The sequence below is a fragment of the Ambystoma mexicanum genome, chromosome 4p, assembly GCF_040938575.1.
Source record: "Ambystoma mexicanum isolate Mex_15411 chromosome 4p, UKY_AmexF1_1, whole genome shotgun sequence".
In the NCBI taxonomy this organism is placed as follows: Eukaryota; Metazoa; Chordata; class Amphibia; order Caudata; family Ambystomatidae; genus Ambystoma; species Ambystoma mexicanum.
Window position 1 is genome coordinate 657912955 of NC_090927.1, and position 22448 is coordinate 657935402.

Consider the following 22448-nt stretch of genomic DNA (forward strand, 5'->3'; position numbering starts at 1 on the left):
TCTTAAGAGTTCTGATCTCTATCTTGCATTAAGGAATTGCGGTATGAAGGGTAATACAAAACCTCTACGTTTATCCAAAATAGGGAATGGCTTGAAAGACTGCATTTCACAGAAATTCTCATTTGACAATATCCGGTCCATTCTCATTTGAGCAGATTTAACTTTCATGGGATTTTCAATTAACTCTTTTTTTACTGATTGGTCACAAACTGTGAGTATTTTGCAACATCTTGTTTCAGGGTATAGATAAAGTCACATTTGCCTTGATTCAGGTGGGCTCCTATATTAACATAAAGTGATTTCCTCCTGGGTAATATGACCAGTCTATAAAGTGGGACAATCCTCCAATTCAAGTGAACTTGTAAGGATTGAAGGCCTAGTGCGTACCTTAGATGAAGACACATGGAAAGGCTTAAAACCTTCTTCCATATGCGCCCCTCCAATCAATTATGTTTTGGGCACAGGAATTGATTTTCATTCCATAAAGAATCACAGAGAATACCTTCCCCTTGTAGAACTTAATCAGGGGAAGTAATGAGAAACTGCAATGAGAATATGAGATCTTTTTCATATGACTTATTAATTGAACTACCTTTCTATCAATATCAACCACAATGGCTTTTATCGAGGGACACGCTCTTAACTGAAATCCCAAATATATCACTTCTTTCGTAACTGGCAGAGACTGGTAACCAAACTTCCAATTAAATCTTTGGGTTCTTTTTAATGGATTATAAGATAAATCACATCAACATATTTTTCAAAAGTGGTGATCATGCACTGGGTGCCCAGTGGAAGTATAGTCTAATAAAACTATGTCATTGTGTAGGCCATCCAATTAATTTTGCAAGCATCTATTCAGGGGCTGGCAAGGGCATGGGTTGATAGAGCTTCAGCCAGGTCAGCTAAGTAAAGATTAAAGAGGCAGGGAGCCAATATGCATCCCTTTCTCACACCCTTATTAGTTGGTATGTGCAATGATGAATGTCCCTGCATGTGAAGCCTGACCTTAATGCTTGTATTCTCATGCAGATGTATAATTGCGGCTAACAGACCTTCTGGGAGACCCCAGCATTTCAATTTATTCCACAATTTGACCCTGTTGACTGTATTAAATGCTTTGGAAAAATCAATCCATGCTCCATATAGTGTGGAGCTGTTCTTGCTCCAGTTTTATCAATGATGATATTCGTTATGAAACCATTAAATGTTGTAGCGAGCTCTTCCCAAAACCCAATTTGGTGCTTTGAAAAAATGCCATTGCGTTCCACCCAATGGTCCAATTCCTTCAAGTTTATTCCCACATTTTCTTTTACTTTTGCCATCAAAAATGGCAATCAGCTGGAAATTAACTGGATCAGCTCGATTTCCCTTCTTATAAATTTGAATAATTATTGCCCGACTCCATGAGTCCGGACATCTAACCCTCAACATGCCCCTAAAGAGATAGATCAAAATTTGTATCCAAGTTCCTATGTCATTCTTAAGGATCCTATTTGTCAATCCATTGGGCCATGATGACCTAGATCTAGAGGCACAGATTATTAGGCCTTTAATGGAATGTCTATCCACAATACTCACTGGATTGGGCTTCTCAAACACTTTTCCAAAGTAATTTAACCAATCATGTTCCAAACCACATTAGTCTGCAAAGGTCCTTGTGCAGACACTTGGCTGTTTATTCTACCCCAAATTTTGTTTGCATTTCCTGGAGTCACCGCTTCTAACTTTATTTGACTATCGCATCAGCTGCGCCTAGATCTTTTTTTTTGGACCAATTATGATATATCTTACACAATTCCCTTTTTTTATGAATCGTTAAAGTAGAATGACCCTCATGGTTCAAAGCCCGGGTCACCCTTCTCAGGGCTCTCTTCTTGATGCAAATGTCCTCATCAAAATTATGGTTATGTCTGCAGGACGTTGGCCCAGTTTTTACTCTCAGTGAATCTACGTCCCACACAAATTCAACAAAACCAGCAGGTGTGCATATATTTTTGAAGTCACGGTTTACCATGTGGCATAACACTTCCCCCAGTTTTGCATTTAGAGCCTTCCCGTATGAACACACTATTCGATTCTTACATAGATTTACAGTTACCTTTTGATCAAATATTTTCTCAGTTCTCTGTGATCTGAATGTTAATGAGCCTGTAATGGACTATGATGACTTGATCCCATCTCTTCTATCATCAAAGTCTCACAACAGTTGAAAAGCTCAGAGAAAGCCACCAAGTAATCAATAGTTGATCTTACATTCCCATTCCTCCAGTTTGTTTCTGTCAATTTGCAGATTCCGCTCCAAAAAGAATCTATTCCATCTTTCCCCATTGCATCTCCCTATAACATTTGTGTTCATCATGTGAGCATTTTGCAAACAATAAGAATTCAAATACCCGGCCAGTATTAAACCATCACCTCCAAATCTAGAATTCACCTCCATGAGCAGAAAGGATAAATCCTCAAGAAACACAACCAAGTTGGAATGAGCAGGGTTCCAATACATATCACCTACTACCATTGATCTGGTTGTTTTCTCCAAATTAAGGGACACTCTGGCGGCCAGAATTCATTGTATCCGGGAACTGATACATTCTGATTTTATCATGGATGAATTTAATATCGTTATTAGGAGGCCTCCCGAAGGTCTACCGCCATTCATGCGGATGGCCAGTTGTTCAATAATCATGAAGCCATCACCCTTAACACTCCCCTGGGTCCAGGTCTACTGAAAGAGTGCCAAATCATGGTTATTAAAAATTAACTTGCTCACACCTTCACCCGTAAAAGAACTGAAGCCTTGCATGTTGTAACTAATACATCTGAATCGTTCCCCTGCTAGAGTAATTCCTCACTCAGATTTAGTTTTTGAAATACCTGAGTCAGAATATCAGGGAGTAAAGGCCATATCTTCGTCTTACATCTTCTAAGGAACCACTATAACCCCTCACATGCTTCCCCTTGCTATCACAGTTGGCCCTCTTCTCTTCACTAACATTCCTATGGGTGCTAACACTTCTATCTTTCCCTAACATATTGCACTTCCTTGTGCAGAATTCGGGGAGACAGGCAGAAACTTCAATTCCCAACTCTTTAAAATGAAGAGCTGAAGTCAACATAGCATTTGCAGTCATCCTTGTTTTGAGAGATAGTTTTACTATGTGTGTCGCATCATCATACTAAAAGCATATATAATCAATATCGTGAGAGGAAAACAAATATAAGTCTGGGATTTCCCTCACAAGTGACAATATGGCTCCACAATGTAGCGCTCTCTGGCCTTCACTAAGATCCAGTTGTTTTATGTAGTGTAAAGGGTTTGGGCGCCTGCAACCTTGAACCATCTTCTTTTGCAGTATTAGGTTCAGTCAAGATTCTACCTGAGACCTTTGTGGACTTCCCAACTGATCTGTCTCCATCTCTGGTTGTCTGGCTGCTATTGAAAGCACTGTAGAAGACCCCCTGAGGAACCCTGAGGGGACCTCAAAAGATTTGTCATAGAGGAGATTGACCCATTTATATTTCCCAGAGAAAGTTTCTCTATAACCTTAGTGTCATTATTGGAATTGTTCGTGTTATTTCATCCTCTATAAAAAATGGGAGCCCAGCGTATCGGCTGAATTACAGGGTTAGCAGGATTCATGTTTTACAAGCCCACACTGATTTTTAATGGTTTCTCATCCTCCACACGGGACTCAGAGAACTGTGATAATTTTCCTGGACTGACTCGCCGGCTGATTGATCTTTGCTCAAATCAACTTGCTGACTGCAGGTCTTAATTGTAGGTTTAACACTGATCGTCACTGTCTGTTTCTCTTCACAGATTTTATTTATGGCATTGAAATAGTTTTTCTTTTGTGGCTTTTTCAATTTTCCCTGTCTTTCATTTTTAGATTTGGGCTTGTTCGTCTGCTCAAACTGCTAACAATGTATTTTTTTTCTCACCTCACCTTTTTTTTTCTTTCTTTTGAGCTCTTGTAGCTCATTTTGCACATGATACTCTAGTTGTGCTTGTTGGGGAGAGTCCTTGACAGAAGTCGATGGGGGCTGTTATGTCAGTCACTATATGTGAAGTTTGTGATCCAACCCCTGGGGTTTCCACATGATTTCCTTTCAGGCATGGTTCATCCCCTATCTGAGCAATCCTTATGAATTCCTCCAATTTCGACGGTAACAGTGGGGTATCATCCAGGAGTAAGGAAAACACTCCAGCCTCTGGATGAAGAGTGTTTATGGCCATACCTCCCTCCTTTAAGGGGATCGGTTTCTTTAAGGTTTCAATCTCTACCCAAATTTGTTCAAATTGACTGTCAAATATGCTGTAATTCTATGTGAGTTATTTCATGGATACTAACTGATCATTATTAAATAGGTTCAGGGTTTTCAAAGAAATCAACACTGGTGAATTGATTGCACCACTTAGTCCCACCAAAGGAGATTCACAACCACCCAGCTCCAACAAAATGCCTGAATGAGATTGTAATTTACATTTAAGTAGCTCAAAGACATTTACCAGAGAATTCAAGACAAAGCTAAGTGTGGTAAGAGTTGACTCTGAGGAATTTGTTCCACTTGTATCCACTAGCCTTCCATGTCACTGATTTATTTGTTCACTATTGCAGGAGCTTCTACTAAAGGGCAAAAAGCCAGTGTTCATGAGTGTACCCAATCTGGAAGATTTTTTGGGAATCATGCTACAGGAGGGAACCACCCAAATGGGCTTCTACCTAGCTCCTCTTTCCTTGTATGATCAACCCAATAGGAGGAGTTGGAAATGGGTAGTTGGGAGATCTCATTGTAGTAAATATCAAAGCCTCCACTTCGCCTAGACTGCACAATCTTCTTTTTGTATGGACAAAATCAGTTGTAGTCCTTTTCATTGAGGTTGTGGATAAAGCGCACTCCAAATTGTTCTTATATGCATGGGGTGGGAGGGGGTTAAAAGACAATATTGCGGCATGTTTGTTTGTTTGTTTGTTTATTTTATTTATATAGCGCTCCTGTCCCGGGAGTAAATGGGCGCTGGTACAGGTTACAAAGCACAATACATGGAATTAACAGTAATACTTTTTAGCAAGGGTTATATACAGAGTACAGGCAGTGGCAATGAAGACATCCATTAAAGACATAAATGATACATGTACAGTATATGCAGATAGTAGCTGTGTCTAACATACTAATTGACTTTGTGCCAATAGCCACCCAATAGCAAGTTTGCTGAAGGACTGGAAGGAATTGGCTGACTTAATGTTTAATGGCAAGGAGTTCCAACGTTGGGAGGCGAGGACAGTGAAGCTAGAGCCTCCGGCTCTTTTAGAGATACATCTGGGCACCATGAGACATAGGGTGTTGGAGGATCTAGTAGTTCTAATGGACTGCTTCCAGGTGAATTTACTGGTAAGGTGGGGGGGCTAAGTGGTTGAGGGCTTTGTATGTCAGGCAGAGGGTTTTTAGGTCAATTTTTTGTTGAATGGTAATCCATTTGCATGTGATTCTAGTGTCAGAGATATGCTCTCGCCTAGGAATGTTTAGTGCTACTCGTAGTGCATTGTTTTGAATGACTTGGAGTTTACTAATTGTAGCTTGGTTGGCACCTAGGTAGAGGCTGTTGCAGTAGTCTAACTCTGACTGTATGAGGGCTCTCGCTAGTGTAAGGCAACTATTAGTAGAGAGAAAAGGTCTGCAGCCCTGAATTAGTTCCTAACGTGGTGACTTCACGACACTTGGAGATGGTTGGGATAATATTCCAACACTGGAAGTAAGGTGCTTAAACTGCTCCTTCTCTCACGTCGTGGTATGTTGTCCATCTCTGGGGCCCTTAGGTTGTCCCTGCGGCTCCAACTGAGGCTCCCACAGATTATATACATTGGCCATCACCCCCTCATGCCGCATAGTCACCAAGGTTCCTTGCCGTAGACTGGCTGACCCAAAAGCAAGATGTCGACCCAAATCCATCTAAAAAACAGCCACTACAGGATTCAGCACAGTTCAACCAATATGTAGGGGAGGGGATGTCATCCTAGGAGGATAGTTTCAGGGTGTGTCGCTGGGGCCGGACTTATCTATGTGAGGCTCTGGCAAGAGGTTAGTTCCCCACTGCAGCAACTATGCCCCCACTACAGTTCAGAGAGTCTCACACTCACTGATTTCCACTCTTAGCCTGCTGATCACAGCTTTTCTGTGGTGTTATCCTTTGGTCACCCTAAATCCAAGCCTCATTGTTGTGGTCATCAGTAGAAACACAGAAGCACGGAACCATGGCAACACACTCGCCATGCTCCACCGTTCTCCCCTTGTGGAGCTGATTTTGTTGAATAAGGACCACCTCCTCACTTGACACTGAGAACAGAATGTATGACACCAGCATCCACAATTATAACAACACAGCAACACACTCACCACACTCCACCACGCTCTGCTGGTGGAGCTGATTTTGTTGAATAAGGACCACCTCATCACTTGACACTGATAACAGACTGTATGACACCAGTCTCCCTGATAATAACAACACAGCAACACACTAGCTGTACTCCCTCTTTATTTGAATATAAACCCTATTTCCAGAGTTCTTTGTTCTAGGCTAGATTGTGATCAACCACTTGGCCCATATATCGGGATAGGGCCTCACAAAACCTCATAATTTTAAATCTTCTGCTGAGTGCTTATTTCCAATAGTATTCCACATAGGAAGACCCTCATTTTCCATTTTTTATACGTAAATGGTGCTCTGTTGTACATATGCTCACCATGCAGGCACTAATAAATATCTGCGTTGTTCTGACAGTTGGAGAAGAGACATATTTAACACTGGCAGCAATTTACATTTGGCAAACAGCATTTATAATTGATTCCAGTGGTTTGCTTTTAGCAGATGGTATATAGATGTCATTGCATAGTAATCCATATGTTTTAAGCCTTCTGTGAAAATATCATCAAGTCCCAAAACAATGTAGCATTTGAAGATGGGTGACAAATGCATGGCGAAAACATTGTTTCTACTTCTTTTACCTACTCCTCCTTCGTATGTGTAGATAATGGGCTGGATCCAGGCCCTTAAGGGAAACTGATGTAAGGTGAAAACCAGACAATAGAAAATAGACAGAGAGGAATAACCAGATCTCCAAGGAGAAACCAGACAGTCAGCTGAAAGGTATACCTTAGGTCCTGACAGAAAAAATAGAGAGCAAGTTGTCACACACCGACATCAAGCTGTATCTTATCACATGACAAAAGAAACTTCAAGAAGAAAGGCACATCCTGCCCTGAATTATACCTTTAGCTGGACAACAACCCTAGAAAGGGAGAATATATAGTTCTTGGTAACAGTAATACCCACTCATGGGGAGGGAGTTATTCATGCTGGTAAGGTACACCCAAAAGGTATGGGGATTATGCATATGCTAGCTGATATCAGTTTAGTTTTCAGTACTCAGGATCCTGGGAAGGCAAATCACAGTCTAAGTGGACCAAGTGTTGAATCGTTAGGAAAACTAAGAGACACCCAGCAGTGTTCTTATCTCTACATTCTTGGCACTTTGGGTTCACCAAGGAGCACACATGGTGCTATTTTCCTGAAACATAGAGTGAGCCAATCTGCTGGATGCTCTATGCCAGGACCTTGAATATCACATTGGGAAACTAGATCCATTATACTTGCTTTGTTTTCCCACATTGCACATACAGTATAGGTGTCCCCTTTAAGTAATAGCACATAATCCCTAGGACCTGTACCTTTTGATCCTTTTACTTACCCCTAAGAAATAAGAGTGACAGGACAGACTTGGACTTGCTCAGGAACTTGAACGTTTGCCCCCGGTTGACAGGGGAAACACAGGATCAATAATAAAGAAATAATATGACTGTTATCTTTTTGTTTCATGCCATCCTATTACCTGTTTGTTTAGCCGAAGATAGATAGACACTCCTGTTCTGATTCCAGTATCATTATTTAACCTTTTAGGTGCTTGCCTACTCACCTTGGTGTACTGAGTACAGGTTGTATTGCACTAGGTTGGCCCGTTATGAACAGATACAGCTCCAATTTTGAGACGGAAGCCACATATGTCAATGTCCTGCTATTGATTGCCTATTGTGATGGGTCAGAAGAAGGACACGGACTCTGATCTCCAATATTCTTACTTATTCTTTGTTAAAAGATATGAAAGGTACTAACATTCCCTGGTCCATGTTCTTTGTCCTACCTAACAGAAACTAACCAGGGTGCTCACCAGATGTCAGGAAGGCCAAAAAGAAGATATACCCACTGTCCAAACTATGTCACTACCAAAACAACAGGAATACAGGAAAATGGTACCCTTCTCCTGTGGGCTTGTTTCTCAGCAAGTTACTTTTTAGAATATCCATAGATAGTTCTTTGTGACTACTTTTCTTAGTTTAGATATTGGGCTCTTCAACTTTCCTCTCGCTTTCTTATTCTGTTCTCTTGTGTTCCTTTATGTTATTTATTCTCCTTTCTCTCGGAGCTCCGCTGTTTTCCTCTGTTTAATCACAGTTGAAATGTCCTCCTTATTTAATGTCCAATCTTCCTCTTGACTAGGATGAACAACACTGTTCGAATTACAATTCTCACTCTTCCTGTGTATTTCCAACACTTGAGGCCTCATTACGAGGAAGGTGGTAGGGAGTTAACAGGCCGGTAGAGCTGCCGGCCACGTTAATCCCCTAACGCCTCATTATGAGGTCCGCTCGCGGGACCCACTAAGGAAGCCTGGTTTTAACAGACGTCCTTAACGGGTCTCGCGAGCGGTCCAGCATGCTAACAACGGGCCCGTCATTAACGGGCCCGTTGTTAGCATGCTCTCTATTCCCATTGAGCCCTATAGGGGCTCAAATGGGATTGGGGATGGACCGGGTCCGGGTTCCTTGAATGGGGAAATAACGGGCCCTCCAAAGTCGGAATGGCCCCTTATTTCCCCCTTCAGAGAGCCCAGACCCGGTACCCGGAATGGGGGTAGCCATGCTGCAAAAAGTGGCATAGCTACCTCCTTCCTCGTAATGAGGCTCCTGGTCTTTATTGGGAGTATTCCTGAAAATTATCTTGCTCTCCTCCAACTCTTGGGTTTTACTGGCACAAGTAATATTTGCACTTTTCTGGGATGAGCATGAGGACCTCAATAATGATTCTCACTTTCTTTCAGTACTTGCTCTTTACTGGGATGACTATGTGTATTTAATTTGTTATTTCTGGTCCCCTCACAGGGTCTCCCACTCTTCCGGTTACTTTTATATCTTGGGGATTTAGTCACTGGACCTCCAGTCAGGACGGGGGTTCTCCATTGATATTTTCAGGTTGGCTTCTCTGTTCTTTGCTTTATCTTCTTCTAACATGCTCCTCGGTGCCTTCAGATAAGTGGTCTTGGCATCCACCATACTCTTGGTCACACCACCACTTAATTCTCAGTTTCTCCTTTGACCTTACTCTAGTCATTTGGCTCCTTGGCCCTTGGGTCTACTTTAGGGCCACCTTCTTCTGATCTCCATGTTCTCATGCCAACTCATTTCTAGCGTTGGCAGCTGTGTGTCCTTCAGCTCCACTCACCCAGCGGGTTTGACACTCACAGACTTCTCTTCCTCTCATGTCTCCACCTCTCAGTTTTATGATGTGTTGCTGGAGCTTCCAAGGTGCAAAGTTACAGTCCTTCTTCTTTGTTTTACTGGTGCACTGTATTACTCCATTGGTTTTCCTCGTCTCACTACTAGTTAAGTGTTTCCTTTCAGGACTTCTCATGGATTCTATATAACAATAACACATATCAGTTTGTTTTTCATATGGTCTTCTAGTAGGTTTTCTCAGGAGTGAGTTATTTGTGGGTTCATTAGGGAGTTCCTCATTGGAACAGGAGTCATTGTCCCCAAGAGGGGAGTCTCTACCACTGAGGTTGCACTTGCTTCTACCCCTAGGGAGGGTATGGCGTAGCGCGCTCACCTCCCTAGCCTCACAGGGAATGGCTCCCACCTGGGGAGAATTAACTGAATCCTGTGTTATGTCACACTACACACAGCTTAAAACTTCAGGAAAACAACCCTATTAATATTGTATGCCTTAGAGAAATGGCACATGTTAGAACAGTATTGTATGCCCATTTACAGCCATAACATTACTAAGCAAATACTCATATGTCCAGCAGGAGTAGCATCATTATTAATTATTTAAGAAGGATACAAGAAATTGTGGAGAAGCCTGAACTCTGGAGATTGTTTCCCAAGACACAACCTGGTGCTTAGAGTATGGATGGATATTGAGGGACCAGGTGTATGAACACGTTTCTTGACCAAACGTTAAGTCACTTTGTTTGAGATTAGGGATAGACATGAGGCCAAAGGACTAACTCAGGTCAGTTTGATCTTTTGTGTTGGCCAGTACCTTGACATTTTCTGGAGGGACAGAGACTTATATGATCAGGCTTGGAGGCTTTGATATATTGACATGCATGGATCACCTGATACTCTCAACTTTGAGTGGTCCCAAGTTCGACACTCTTTTACAGATGTATCCCTTATTATTTCTAGACTATTTCCCTAGTATCTACAGGCATTTTTCCACCCTCGCTATGAAACACACATATTTAAAGACTAGTTATGTACATAGTATAATTCACTCAGCAAAGAAAGTCAATAAGAAACATAAGGCTAATGTCCACTCCACTGTTTTATAGATCCGCAGAAAAAAGATGTTTTGTCAAAAGATTGTTGTTAATAGATTTGATGAGTTGTTCCTGTTCTGGCATGCAAGCTTTGATCCTTGTTTGAGACTTTGGAGCGACAAACTAAGAATTCAAACAACTTTGTCTTTAAATACCATCATACCGAGTCTTCCATGTCATTGTGATGCACCAGAGGAGAGAGAAAAGCAGTGTATTACAAGGTCCACAAATATGTTTATGCCAAAGCCATATCTGGCCAGCAGAACATTCCTAGAGCACACACCACACATTTACTCGCCACCAACAAGTCCAGAATACTAGATCTGAGAAAACATGTCAGAGTGTTTTGCAGAACCGTGTATGACAAATACTCATGTGCATTCATAATTACTTGAATCTGTTGGAGAGCTCAACGAGAATCGAATCTACAATTCGCAACCAAACTAGTTCCATGCAAAACTGAAAAATGTGATCACATTTTCCCTGTCCAAATATCACACATACCACATGGTTTTGAACTGCTTTAAACTTCAGCAACAACTTATTTTAAACATCTAGCGAGAGAGATAGTCAGTAGTATAATCTAGATAAGACTACAGTCTGAAATATAATCTTAAAATATTCCATGTCTAATAATGGATTGCACTGACTGATATTATAGAGATGGACGTGTTCTCTTTTTACACCCACATCCCCTCGTGGTGCAAAAGAAAGTGAACTGTTAAATAGCATATCCAGATTACTGGCCACGTACAATCTTATTTTTCTTGCGATGGATTACAATTTAGAGTTGCTGTTAGCATACTACTGATTTGGAAGACGAATAAGCAAACCCCAGATTTGAAGAATTCTGAAAGCATTAGATGCTGGCATATGGTGGTCATTTTAGCATATGTTGAAGCATATGCTGTATATGCCAACATTTTTGAAATGCAGAAATATGCCCACGCTCGCAACATAAAATAGTATGTGTAAATTGCTCTCAATCTTTCCATTATGAGTGAATTTATGACTTCATCTGAATGATATTTTACACTCTGTGATGTCATTTTAGCCAGTCGCAGCACATGAAGACTCCCTCCCAGCAGAACCGCCTGCCACATGGCAATACGTAAAGGAAACATTTACAAATTCAAAAAACACAAACAGCCTTAGACCTTGAAGAAAAGCAACCGTGCAAGGCAGCAATGCATCATTATTCTATGATTTAAAAAAAAGTAGCGTAATGTCCATATTTACGTAATGCCAAGTCATCTACAAATCGTAGTATTCAATTCAATAAAACAAGTTTTAAAAAATGTGTTTTCTAATATGCATTACATTGCATCATTCAAGGTTCACCACGCAGTAGAGGGCGATGTTGTTCATGCTCACGTTTCTTTCTGTCTGTTTGCTGCCTGTCTCTTTTTCTCTCCCATAATATCAGTACATTTCACTGTGTGTGTATAAAATGTGTTTGTTGAAGTCTTCTTGCTCTGTAAAGTTTGACCATGGCCATGAAATTTCTCCGACTTTAGCAAGCATCAGATCTGGCTACAGCTGTACATTTGTGCCAAATTGAATATAGATCCAAAAACATTTGTTGAAAAAGAATGTTAAAAAAAACATTTTGCGGACTGTGTGTTTTCCATGGATCTCAGTCCAAATGAATTGTCTAATAAAAAGCCCATGATAATAAAAATCCAACCTTAACTCAAAGTACATCACTACTTTGCAACACTCACTTTAAATCGTATGCAGATCAGACCAATGCTATAGTTAAAAAGCGTATTGTGAAGTAGTGGTGAAGTGTGAATTGTGTTATGATCTTTGCAATATAAACTTGGTCGGTTAAAACGGAATGCAAGGAACTTAGTGGAATTTTTAATATGTGTTACATTCTGTTTCCTTTGTAATGAGGATTTGTACTTTAACATTGGCATTTTCAACATTTGCAGATGTCACCTTTTTCTAGCCATACTAACCTTACATCTACACACACACACGCACATACTCAGAAATAATCACACACACACATAGACAGACACACACACACACACATACACACACACCTACAATCTTATGCATATAGATAAATTACACAAGATCTATATTTGATACCTTTTATTGCACTTATTGGAAATAATAAGTTGAGATGGAACAATGGAAATATTTTATTATGGTCCTCTAGTCATGATATATGCATTAGCTTGAACAAACACATATCATGTATGTTTATTTATGCATTTGTAGAGCTCTCTAAACCCTAGGACGTCAAGGTGCTGGTTACAATCATTTCAAAATTAACTTGACATACTACAAAACTTTTTGACTCAGTGGTTAAGAGTATCTTTACAAATTACACATAGACAGGCAAAAAACATAAGTGAGTTTGGGGACCATCTATCATCTTATGTATCTCCGGAGAAGAGTAGAGTTTTGAGCTGCTTATGGAAGGCCCAGTAGGGGAGTTTAAGTCTGTGGCAGAGCATTCCAATTCTTAGCAGCAACTTCCGGGAAATGTGCACCACCTGCTCTTTTCATTCGGAATCTAGGAGTGATGTGGCAAATCGTGTGAGATAATCGTGTGAGTCTGTAGTTCAAGGTTTTCGTGAGTTTCGATACAAGGTATTTCAGGGAAGAGTTAGAGATACATTTGTGGGTTACGGTTAGTGTTTTGAAACAAATATGTTCTCGGCTTGTCAGCGAGTGTGCATCTCTTCTCACTTGAGAGATATGTTAATTTTTTGCTATGTTCAAGGCAGCACTTAGAGCATTGTTCTGTATAATATGAAGTTTGTTGAGGTGACCAACAGAGGTACTTGTGAATAGGACATCGCAGTATTACAAACTGGAGTCTATCAGGGCTCTTGCAATCGTGAGGCAGCTTTCGGCAGAGAGAAATGGTCTGGAAGCATAAATACGTTTTGTAATGTATGCTGCTGAAGAAGTAATGGCATTGACTTGTCTGGAGAGTGACAGCTTGGAGTTGAGATACACTCTGAGGGTTTTGACGCTGCTACAGAATTGGATTGTGATGCCATCAATGATGAAAGATTTGTATGCTGAGTCTAGTTTCTTTAGTAGGGGTGTGGAGCCGACCAAGAGCAGCTCTGTTTTCTCATCATTGCGACAGAGCATAATTGTCGCAATCCAGGCTTGGATAGTTTGGAACACTGATGTCAGGGATTTGGCATCAGTAGTGTAGTCACCTGTTTTAGGTAGGAGTAGCCGAGTATTGTCAGCATAGTTTGTGCAAGAGATTCCCTGTGCGTCGAAAAAAGGTTGAAAAGTGGTTTGGTGAATATGTTGTATAGAGTGGGTGACATGCATGATTCTAGGAGGATGCTGCACGTGACCAGGGTGGAGGTGATGTGGAGAGGACTCTCATTGATCTGCTAGAAAGGAAGGAGGAGATCCAGGTGGTAACTTTGGCAGAGAAGTTTGCAGACGAGTGGAGATGATGGCTTAGAATGTGTTGGTCCACCAATTGAAAGCCAGCAGAGAGATCTACCAGTAGGAGGAAGGACAGTTTTCAAGCATCTTTAAAACTATCAAGTGCTTTTTTAGATCGAGGGGGCTGGCTCGGTTTCGTGGCCTGGTTTAAAGCCAGATTGCTGCAGGCCTTGAAGGTTGTGGCATTCTAGATGTTGGATTTGTAGATATGCTGCTGTTTCCAGTATTTTCAACAGGAATGCTATGGTTGTGATTGGATGGTAATTGGTAGCGATGTCTGGATTTAGCATTTTTGAGGAGCGTTAGTACCCAGGCATCTTTTAAGTTGGCTGGCACAATCCCTGAAGAAAACGAAGCATTGATGAGGGGGGATATGAAAGGTGTTAGGGTTTTGGCACAGTCTTTGATGCTTGGGGTGGGGCAAATGTCGCCTTTACATCTTGAGGGCTTGAGACCCTTTATGATTTTGATGACATCACAATCTGACACAGGCTTAAATTCGAATAAGGGGATGTTATGGCTATTGACTTGGCGATCCAGCTCCTTATTGATAGGTAATTTATTTTTCTTTAGGAGGATCTTTTCTTGGCGCATGGATATTTTGTTCACTGAGGTGTGTTGTAGCTTGGTACACCAGGCGGTGTCTTTTATGCAATTGGTTTTGGGCGATGATGAGGATTGTAATTCCCATAGTATATCGAAAAGATCCCTGGTGCTGAAGTTAGGTTTTTTTGGTGATTCAGACATTGTAAGTGGTGCTTTTTACTTGGAAGATCGCCTGTTTGTAAGCTTTAGTTATGGCAAAGAATTGGATTTTGTTTTGCTCAGTGGGGCTGTTTCTCCATGAATTTTCTGCTGTGTATTTTGCGGTGCAGAGTATTTTCAGGTCTGGAGTGAACCAGATGTTGATGTGGGCAATGGGTTTTGTTTTGCTATTAGTAAGCAGGGCTATTGTGTTCATTGCAAGATTCAGGGTTTGGTTGTAGTTGGGTCACTGGCAGGATTGGGTTGCTTTATGAGAGGTTTCAAGAACGGCAAGATATTAACTGGGGTTATGTTCCTGGAACTTCTTGTTGGTGCAGCGGGCATCAGGGAAGGCTTGGTGGGCTGTACTGTTGTCTAGGTAATTGGAAAGTGACAATTGTGTGGTCTGACCATGGGCAGGTCTCATTGGATAGGTTAGTGATGCTGCAATTGAGGTTGGCAAGCCGATATAGGATCCATCCTTTGTATGGGGTTTGTAATGCATTGAGTGAAACCTGCGATATCTAGAGTGTTAGCTAGGGTTTAAGCATCAGCATTGGAGTGGTTTTTAAATCGTAGGTTAAAGTCTCCCAGGACTGTGTTTTTTCTTTTTAGGTGGGTTTGGAATTAGCTGAAAGGATAGGTGCAATGTCATCCTCAAAGGAGAGCAGGAGGTGTGGGGGCCTGTTAATCAGGTGAATGGTTGCTGTGTCTGTGTGTGTGATATGGTAAGTTTGATTTTTAGAATTCCTCCTGAGTGGATGGGAGTCAGTTTCTCTAATGTTTGACATTTTAAGCTGCAAAAAAAATCACTCTTTTAGGCATGAATCATCACCTGGGCTGCAGCATGACTCAGTTAAATACACTTTTATCCTGCACCAACTCACTGGTATTTGCTTGTCCGTAGAATTGTTTGATGTACCCTCGCCAAGGGTATTCAGGCCTCAGTCTCCTGCAGGCCTGGATACCCTTTATAAGGTTCCCAATGAGTCAGTGTGGTGGCTTATTTGGGAGTAGGCTTTCAAAGCATTGAAATGCATACCCTTCAATAGAGAGAAAATATACCCTGGGCTCTCTATGCAGGCTGTGTTCATTAGACTGTGTGCAAGCCTGATGTGGATGCATGACAAAAAATGTAGGTATGGAGAGCAGCGCAATGTGTCTGTCCTCCTATACGACTGCAAGTGTAAACTGGGCTCTTCTGGGATTTCATCTGTATAATCCAACTTTGGCAAGCCTACTCAACCTGGGTTGCAGTTAACTTGTTAATAGAGGGAAGCAATTGCATCTTTGGTCCAACAGGGGTGTTGCGTGTACTTACCATCTTTCATTTGCAGATCTACTTTAAGCTTAATGGGCATTTTCATGAACTGAACCTATCTCATGCATACTAGTTATGTATTTGGGTGATTTGTGGGGTGCTGCCCGCCACCTTATGGGTGCTTCTAGCTCTCAATATTTGACATTAATCTCAAATGACATAGCAAAACATTTCATAATATAATCTAGAATATCTAACCTAACCACCTAGTACTCCAAAATGGGCATCAAGTCCCACAGAATGAAACAAAGGGTGTATACATACGCACAAATGAAAAAGAAAAATGAGCAAAATTCCATTAAAACAACATCATTTTAATTTAGTTAACGATCACAACGCGGCGGGGAGAATTGAAAAATGACCAAATACAAGGGAGGAATAGTGCTAGGTTAAGACGCAAAGAGGGAGGGAGTGGAAACAAAATGAGGTTGTGTGGGGGACATGTCTACATCACAGTACACATTTAAGTGAACCTTTAATAAAAAGGCATTTCAGAGCAATACATATATAGCCTGATTCAAAGAGGCTTTTTCAATAGGGAAAACACAATTGAAAAACACTTTGTGAATCAGTCTCACAGATCCTAATTGAACAGCACTGTACAATATGTCCCTGCAGCTGACACATGTCATGGCTGAGCATAGCACAACACAGAGTAGCCCGTCAAACAAAAGGGAACAGTGCATTTCAAATCAGGGCAGAGTAAAAATAGTATACACTCAGCACAGCTACATGCAACACACGCATAGCTGACCAAATACATAAACATGTAACCCAGCATAAAAGCACCACAAATGTAGCATGTCCCAAAAAAGTTATAATGGTGGATCCTGCACAGACTCACACACACACGCCCCCTGTCCCACACCTGCTGCTTCTAGATTTGACGTCTGCTCATCTCCAGGTTGATTGGCAAAATCGTGGAGGGCAGTGGCCAGAAAACACATGCAAGGGAACGCCAACTTTCATACCTCGCCCTTGTTCTACACTGTGGCAAATTGCTTCATGCTTTCACATAAATATACTCATTTCTCACCATTTCTCACCACCGGAGGAAACATTTGGGGAATGGAAAATGTTTTACACACTTGTAGAAAGCTGCATTTGCGCAAACGAGTTGTATATCTTTCCCTAATTCATGTAGCAACCAATTCTGTTTTCAAACTCTACAGTTTAGCAGCTTCAAAGATGCATCACATAATGGTGTATGTTTTTCATAGATCACTGAGTGTCTAATGCATTTCCGCTAACACTTTAAGTCAAATACACAATTTACCTCACACAAAAGTTGCTTCGTTTTCACTAATATAAACTATACATATTAAAACAATACACAGTTTCTGTTTTATTAATAAAAAATATCTGCAGGCGATTCTGAAAATGCATGTTTTATTGTATCATCCACGTATTGTGCTATAATACCATCTCAGAGTTCAAATCACATTTACCAACACCTTGTTCAAAACCTGAGATATTTAGCATGTACCGGGAACCCCCACATTGGCTCCAGCAGTATACATGCTCTCTTGTTTACACCTTTGCAATTGTTTTGTTTTCTGGAGAATATACACACTTCACATTCTTAGCCAGGGATATGTAACCTGTGCCTTACTATATATTTTGGACTACAATTCTCATCGGCCATTGGTCAATGGCGAGGGTTCACAGGAACTGTGGTCTAGAACATCTGGAGGGATTCATGTTGCAGACCCCAACTCTTAGCCATTCCAAAATGTTTGACTCCACTTAACATTTTCAAGCATTCTACTGTATACAATGCTACTTCATTTCATAGCATCACATGTCACGTGCATCACATTTCTTGTGTAACCCAATCCATTTTGTTTATGAAATGATAGTTTTGAGAAGCCTTGAACAGCAGGACCAAATCGCACGAGAGCACCACAGCTATACGTTTCAAAAGTGGCAAATATTTATGGACACATATGTTGAAATATTGGTTCCATGAACGTATTATCCCAAAATAATTGCGGTGCAGCTCACACATTTGAAGTATTCTTTGTAAGCTTGATTTTTTATTTAAAAGAATATTGACTTATACAAATACACAAACGTCCCCCAAAAAACCTAAATATTTCAAATGTACATTATTTGCTATAATTATTGAACATTGTAACTTAAAACTCATATGATTTATGAGAAGTACAGGGATAATTAAAAATTAAAGCTATGCCATTTTGTTTTCTTTTAGCAACAATATAATTGCCATGTTATATTGGACAAGTGTCCTGGGTCAAAAAACTGCTCATGTAGACAACTGCTTTACATGATATAGAATGCTCCAAACAATGTTCCCTTGGTGTCAGAAGTATACATTAGAGAAAGACATGCAAACTGTCTGAAATGCATGCATTTAGATAGTTGAACGTGTTAACTGGTTTATATCATGAGAGCGATGTTTTTTTTTCTGAATTGGATTTTAGAAATCAAACATTCACAATTGTGCAACAGCATCTCCATACCTTTGCCATAATGCATCCAACACTGACTATTGCTCTCTCTGGCTAATATTTCACTCCATACCTCATGGTTTGCTTTTAAATGCCATCAAAGTAGCAACATTCACACACATTGATATTTGCAATTGTGCTATCTGCACTCTGTTTTGGGCTCCTTCGTCATCATGTTCTTGAACTGTATGCGCTAATTCACAAAACCAAATCTTGCTCTTAAAATGCCATCTTCAGATGTGGAATTTACATATGAGTAAAATGCATCTGCTTCTCAAAAGGAAATAAATGTGAACATTTTTCAAACTCCACGGAGATCGGAAACATATTAGTTGTTTCCACTTTTATTTCCTTTTGAGAATTTTCCACTCACTCTTTGAACAGGCTTCCATTGTAGGTATCTTGCCTCAACACACAGCGTCTAGTTGATGCTCATTATGTAGGATTGCCATTTCTTTCACATGAAACTTTCACAACTCAAAGTATGTTCAATTCTTTTAACCTATTTATCATTGCCAAGACAGTTTCCAAAATCATTTAACACCCTCCATTGACTTTTAAGGATATAGTTGATTTAAGATAAACCATGATGTTTTGCCTAAAATAGAGTTCTGAAGAGAAACAGGATGGTGAGGAAATGATGTGTCCCACAAATGGATCTACTATGCACATCTCCCTGGGTTAAATTTATATGTTAAATGATAGTAATACCCCGAAAAGGGAAATACTGTATGTTTTAACGTCCCGTTGCAAATTATAGACTCAGATTCTCGGTTGCTCATGTTGTACTTCTAATAGAAATGTGTATGTCACAATATCTATTTTCATGGTTTTATTTTTTGTAAAAGGTGTTGCATATTCTTGTTTTTAGTTCAATTTATAAGCATGCACCTAATCATTATCAAGCCAGATTAGTGTAGGCAATAAGTGCAGTCATAGCAAATGTGTAAGATTTTCATGTGTTTCAAATTATATGCAGGTGCATAGTGCATGAAACAGTACTGTAACAATTGAGAAATGTCTACACACAAGCTTTCATAAACCTTTATTCTGTCTTTAGAATTTGGAATGATGGGAGATCATACAATTAAAAGTCAGCGACCTCGATCTGTTCATGAGCAAAGGGTCCCTCAGGAGCAAGCTGATGCTGCTAAATTTATGGCACAAACTGGTAATTCATTAGTTACATTTTTCTATTTACTGTTATTAATTCTAGACAAAACCACTGCATGTTTCCATAATCCTTTTTGCATATATGTCCTTTTTTTTCCTAGCTAAAAGCTTTTTTTATCATATATCATTTTTTTCACCAGTAAAGTCCATAAATAAAGTAGCTGAGAAGTAAATTGAGTATAACGTCATGAACTGTGAATTTCAAATAGGCTGTTCAGTATGAATATATGTTCTTTGCTAATGAATGTTGAATTGTTTTGAAGAGTGTACGCTTTGCAATGATTTCTTGTATGTCTTATGGAACACCATAATACCTTCCATTTCTTTCTATACAGTTTACGTTATTCCATCTTGTTTTCTTCTTATTTTATAATGAAAAAGTCAGCGTGTGTTTCTCAGCCCTGAAAGGGAAAAGCACATATTTTCATGTATGCATTCTTTTACATTTATTTTTTGCATTTGTACATGCCTCTTTGCATGCACTTCATGTTGGAAGAATGCATTTGGAATGACCTGATCAACATATGACATAACAACACTTCTGAAATCCTTGCAGTGTGAAACTGCCATACATTTCTATTGAAACTCAGTTATTTCTTACTTCATCATGTCAGAAGGTAGACATACAGGCAAAGGTATTAATTAAATTGTTAAACAGCCCTGTGGAGTACTTTTATCTGGCATATGGATGTTCACCTAAATGGTATCCCCACAAATATATTGTATTACATTGTAGTAGTCATTTATATAGCACATTTTCCCATTTTTATGGCCTCAAAGCGCTTTGTGGTAATATCGCTCTCATGGACCGAAGTCCAGGTATGGGAACGTTTTCAGAAGAGGCTTAAAATGCATATGTGCATTTGTCCAAGATTAGGATTTAGGAGGGCTTGCTAGACTCCAGTAAGCAACCCAAGAGGTCAGGTATGTGGACTGGTGCTGAGGGAAGTCACGACCGATCAGTCACACAGGTCAGTCAAGGAAAACTCAAAATGTACCCAGCCCGACTGAAATTTGTCAGAGTTTGTTGCGGTATTCTAATGGCAGAGGTTTTGAGGAAAGTCCAGTGTTTCAGTGCGTAATGGGTATGTGACCAGCTAGACCAAAATTGTCGTAGTAGAAACTGGATTCTGAAGTGCATGGATGGATAGGCGTGCCTGCTGCATATATTCACCAAAGTGGTGCATTTATACATGCCTCAAGCTCAGGTGGAAATTATCTTTGATGTTGCTGTGTCATCCGGTCTTCTGTGGGAAGAAAAAGCAAGCTGCCTTCGTAGACTTTTCTAGACACTATAATCAAGCTATCCTCAAGTCTACCAAGTTCAATAGACTGGCTGTTCTAGAACATCTTCTAGGCGCAACAGACAGACTATCATAGAAACTAGGATAATTGAATTCTCTAAGCACAATAGACAGGTTACCTTTATAGTCTTATTACATATCTTCTAAATTCTACAAACTCTAATCAACACATTTCCTAACCCCAAAATCCATCTAAGGGAATCACATTTCCTCCGCCAAAAATCCATCCAAGTGTGTCACATTTTGTACCCTCAAAATCCTTCTAGGTGCAACATATTTCCTACCCACAAAATACATCTGATTGCGTCACATTACCTAACTCCAAAAATCCAGCTAGGTGTACCACATTTCCTACCCCCAAAAACCATCTAAACGAACATTCTGAGCATGTTTTGGCAATCCCTTAGATTTTGACATGAGAAGGGCTGTCAGTATGAGTCATCTAGGTGTGCAGTTGAGGCGGGTGTAAGGAGGGGACACCAGGGCATATTTCATGTCCTGATCGGCTGTCCTGAAACTTTTCATTTGTAAAGTACAAGCTACCATCAGACTGTCATGTGTTGTATTCTGGTAGCCTGAGCACAGCAGTCAGAGTGAAGGGTTCCTGTGGGTTGATGTTTGATGGTGTACAAAGAGTGGTTTGGTGTTGAGTTAGCAGGGTGAGCCTTTGCGACAACGGCCGGCATCCACCTACGGGATTATGTAAGAGAGGTTGTCAGTGACTGATGTGTGTAAGGGGGATGGCTGACAACAGCCAGCATCTGCTCGAAACGTGACTTACTAGTGTTTCGATGAGAGTGAGGCTGGTGCTTGTGAATGAGTCTATGGTGATGGAAATGAGGTGGGACATAGGATTTCAGATAATAGTAGGGAATATCCAAGTTTTGACTGCTTTTCTAAATGAGAGGTGGTTATCAATGCAGTGGATGTGGAGAAGAAGAAAGTACCAGATGGCAGGGGCTTGGATGGAGATAGAGGATCCTCCCAATCTGGTGGTGCTCTAATGGGGGATAACAAGGAGAAGAGCAGAGCCAGATTTGAGGATCCTGGTTGTTTGATAGTGTATGAGTTTATGCTAGAGGAATTTGGGTCCGGTGCTGTGGAGGGCATGATGAGAGATGCTCATGGCTTTAAAGGTAGTCTGTCGACCAATAGGTAGCCAATGTAGGACTCTAAGCGTGGGGCTAATATGCTCTCTAGCTGAGAGGCCAATGACGAGACAGGCAGCATTGTTTTAGATTCTTTGGAGTTTCCTGAGTTGGAATGCCAGGGCGCCTAAATATAGGCAGTTTGCGTAATCTATCTGGGCGAGGATGATGGCAAGGTCAACAGAGAT

The 22448-nt window shown here is 40.5% G+C and overlaps 1 protein-coding gene across 7 annotated transcripts in view; it reads left to right on the forward strand.

Moving 5' to 3' along the window:
- Positions 1 to 22448, forward strand: part of ADGRB3 (adhesion G protein-coupled receptor B3) — a 1879974-nt gene that overhangs the window by 519408 nt on the left and 1338118 nt on the right. For 5 of the 7 annotated variants that reach the window (XM_069606193.1, XM_069606196.1, XM_069606198.1 and 2 more), the window contains exon 3: positions 19696 to 19806. The exons of the other annotated variants lie outside the window; for them this stretch is intronic. In XM_069606193.1, the coding sequence (XP_069462294.1) occupies positions 19696 to 19806 (111 nt within the window). The remainder of the gene's footprint in view (positions 1 to 19695; positions 19807 to 22448) is intronic. 7 annotated transcript variants of the gene reach the window in all.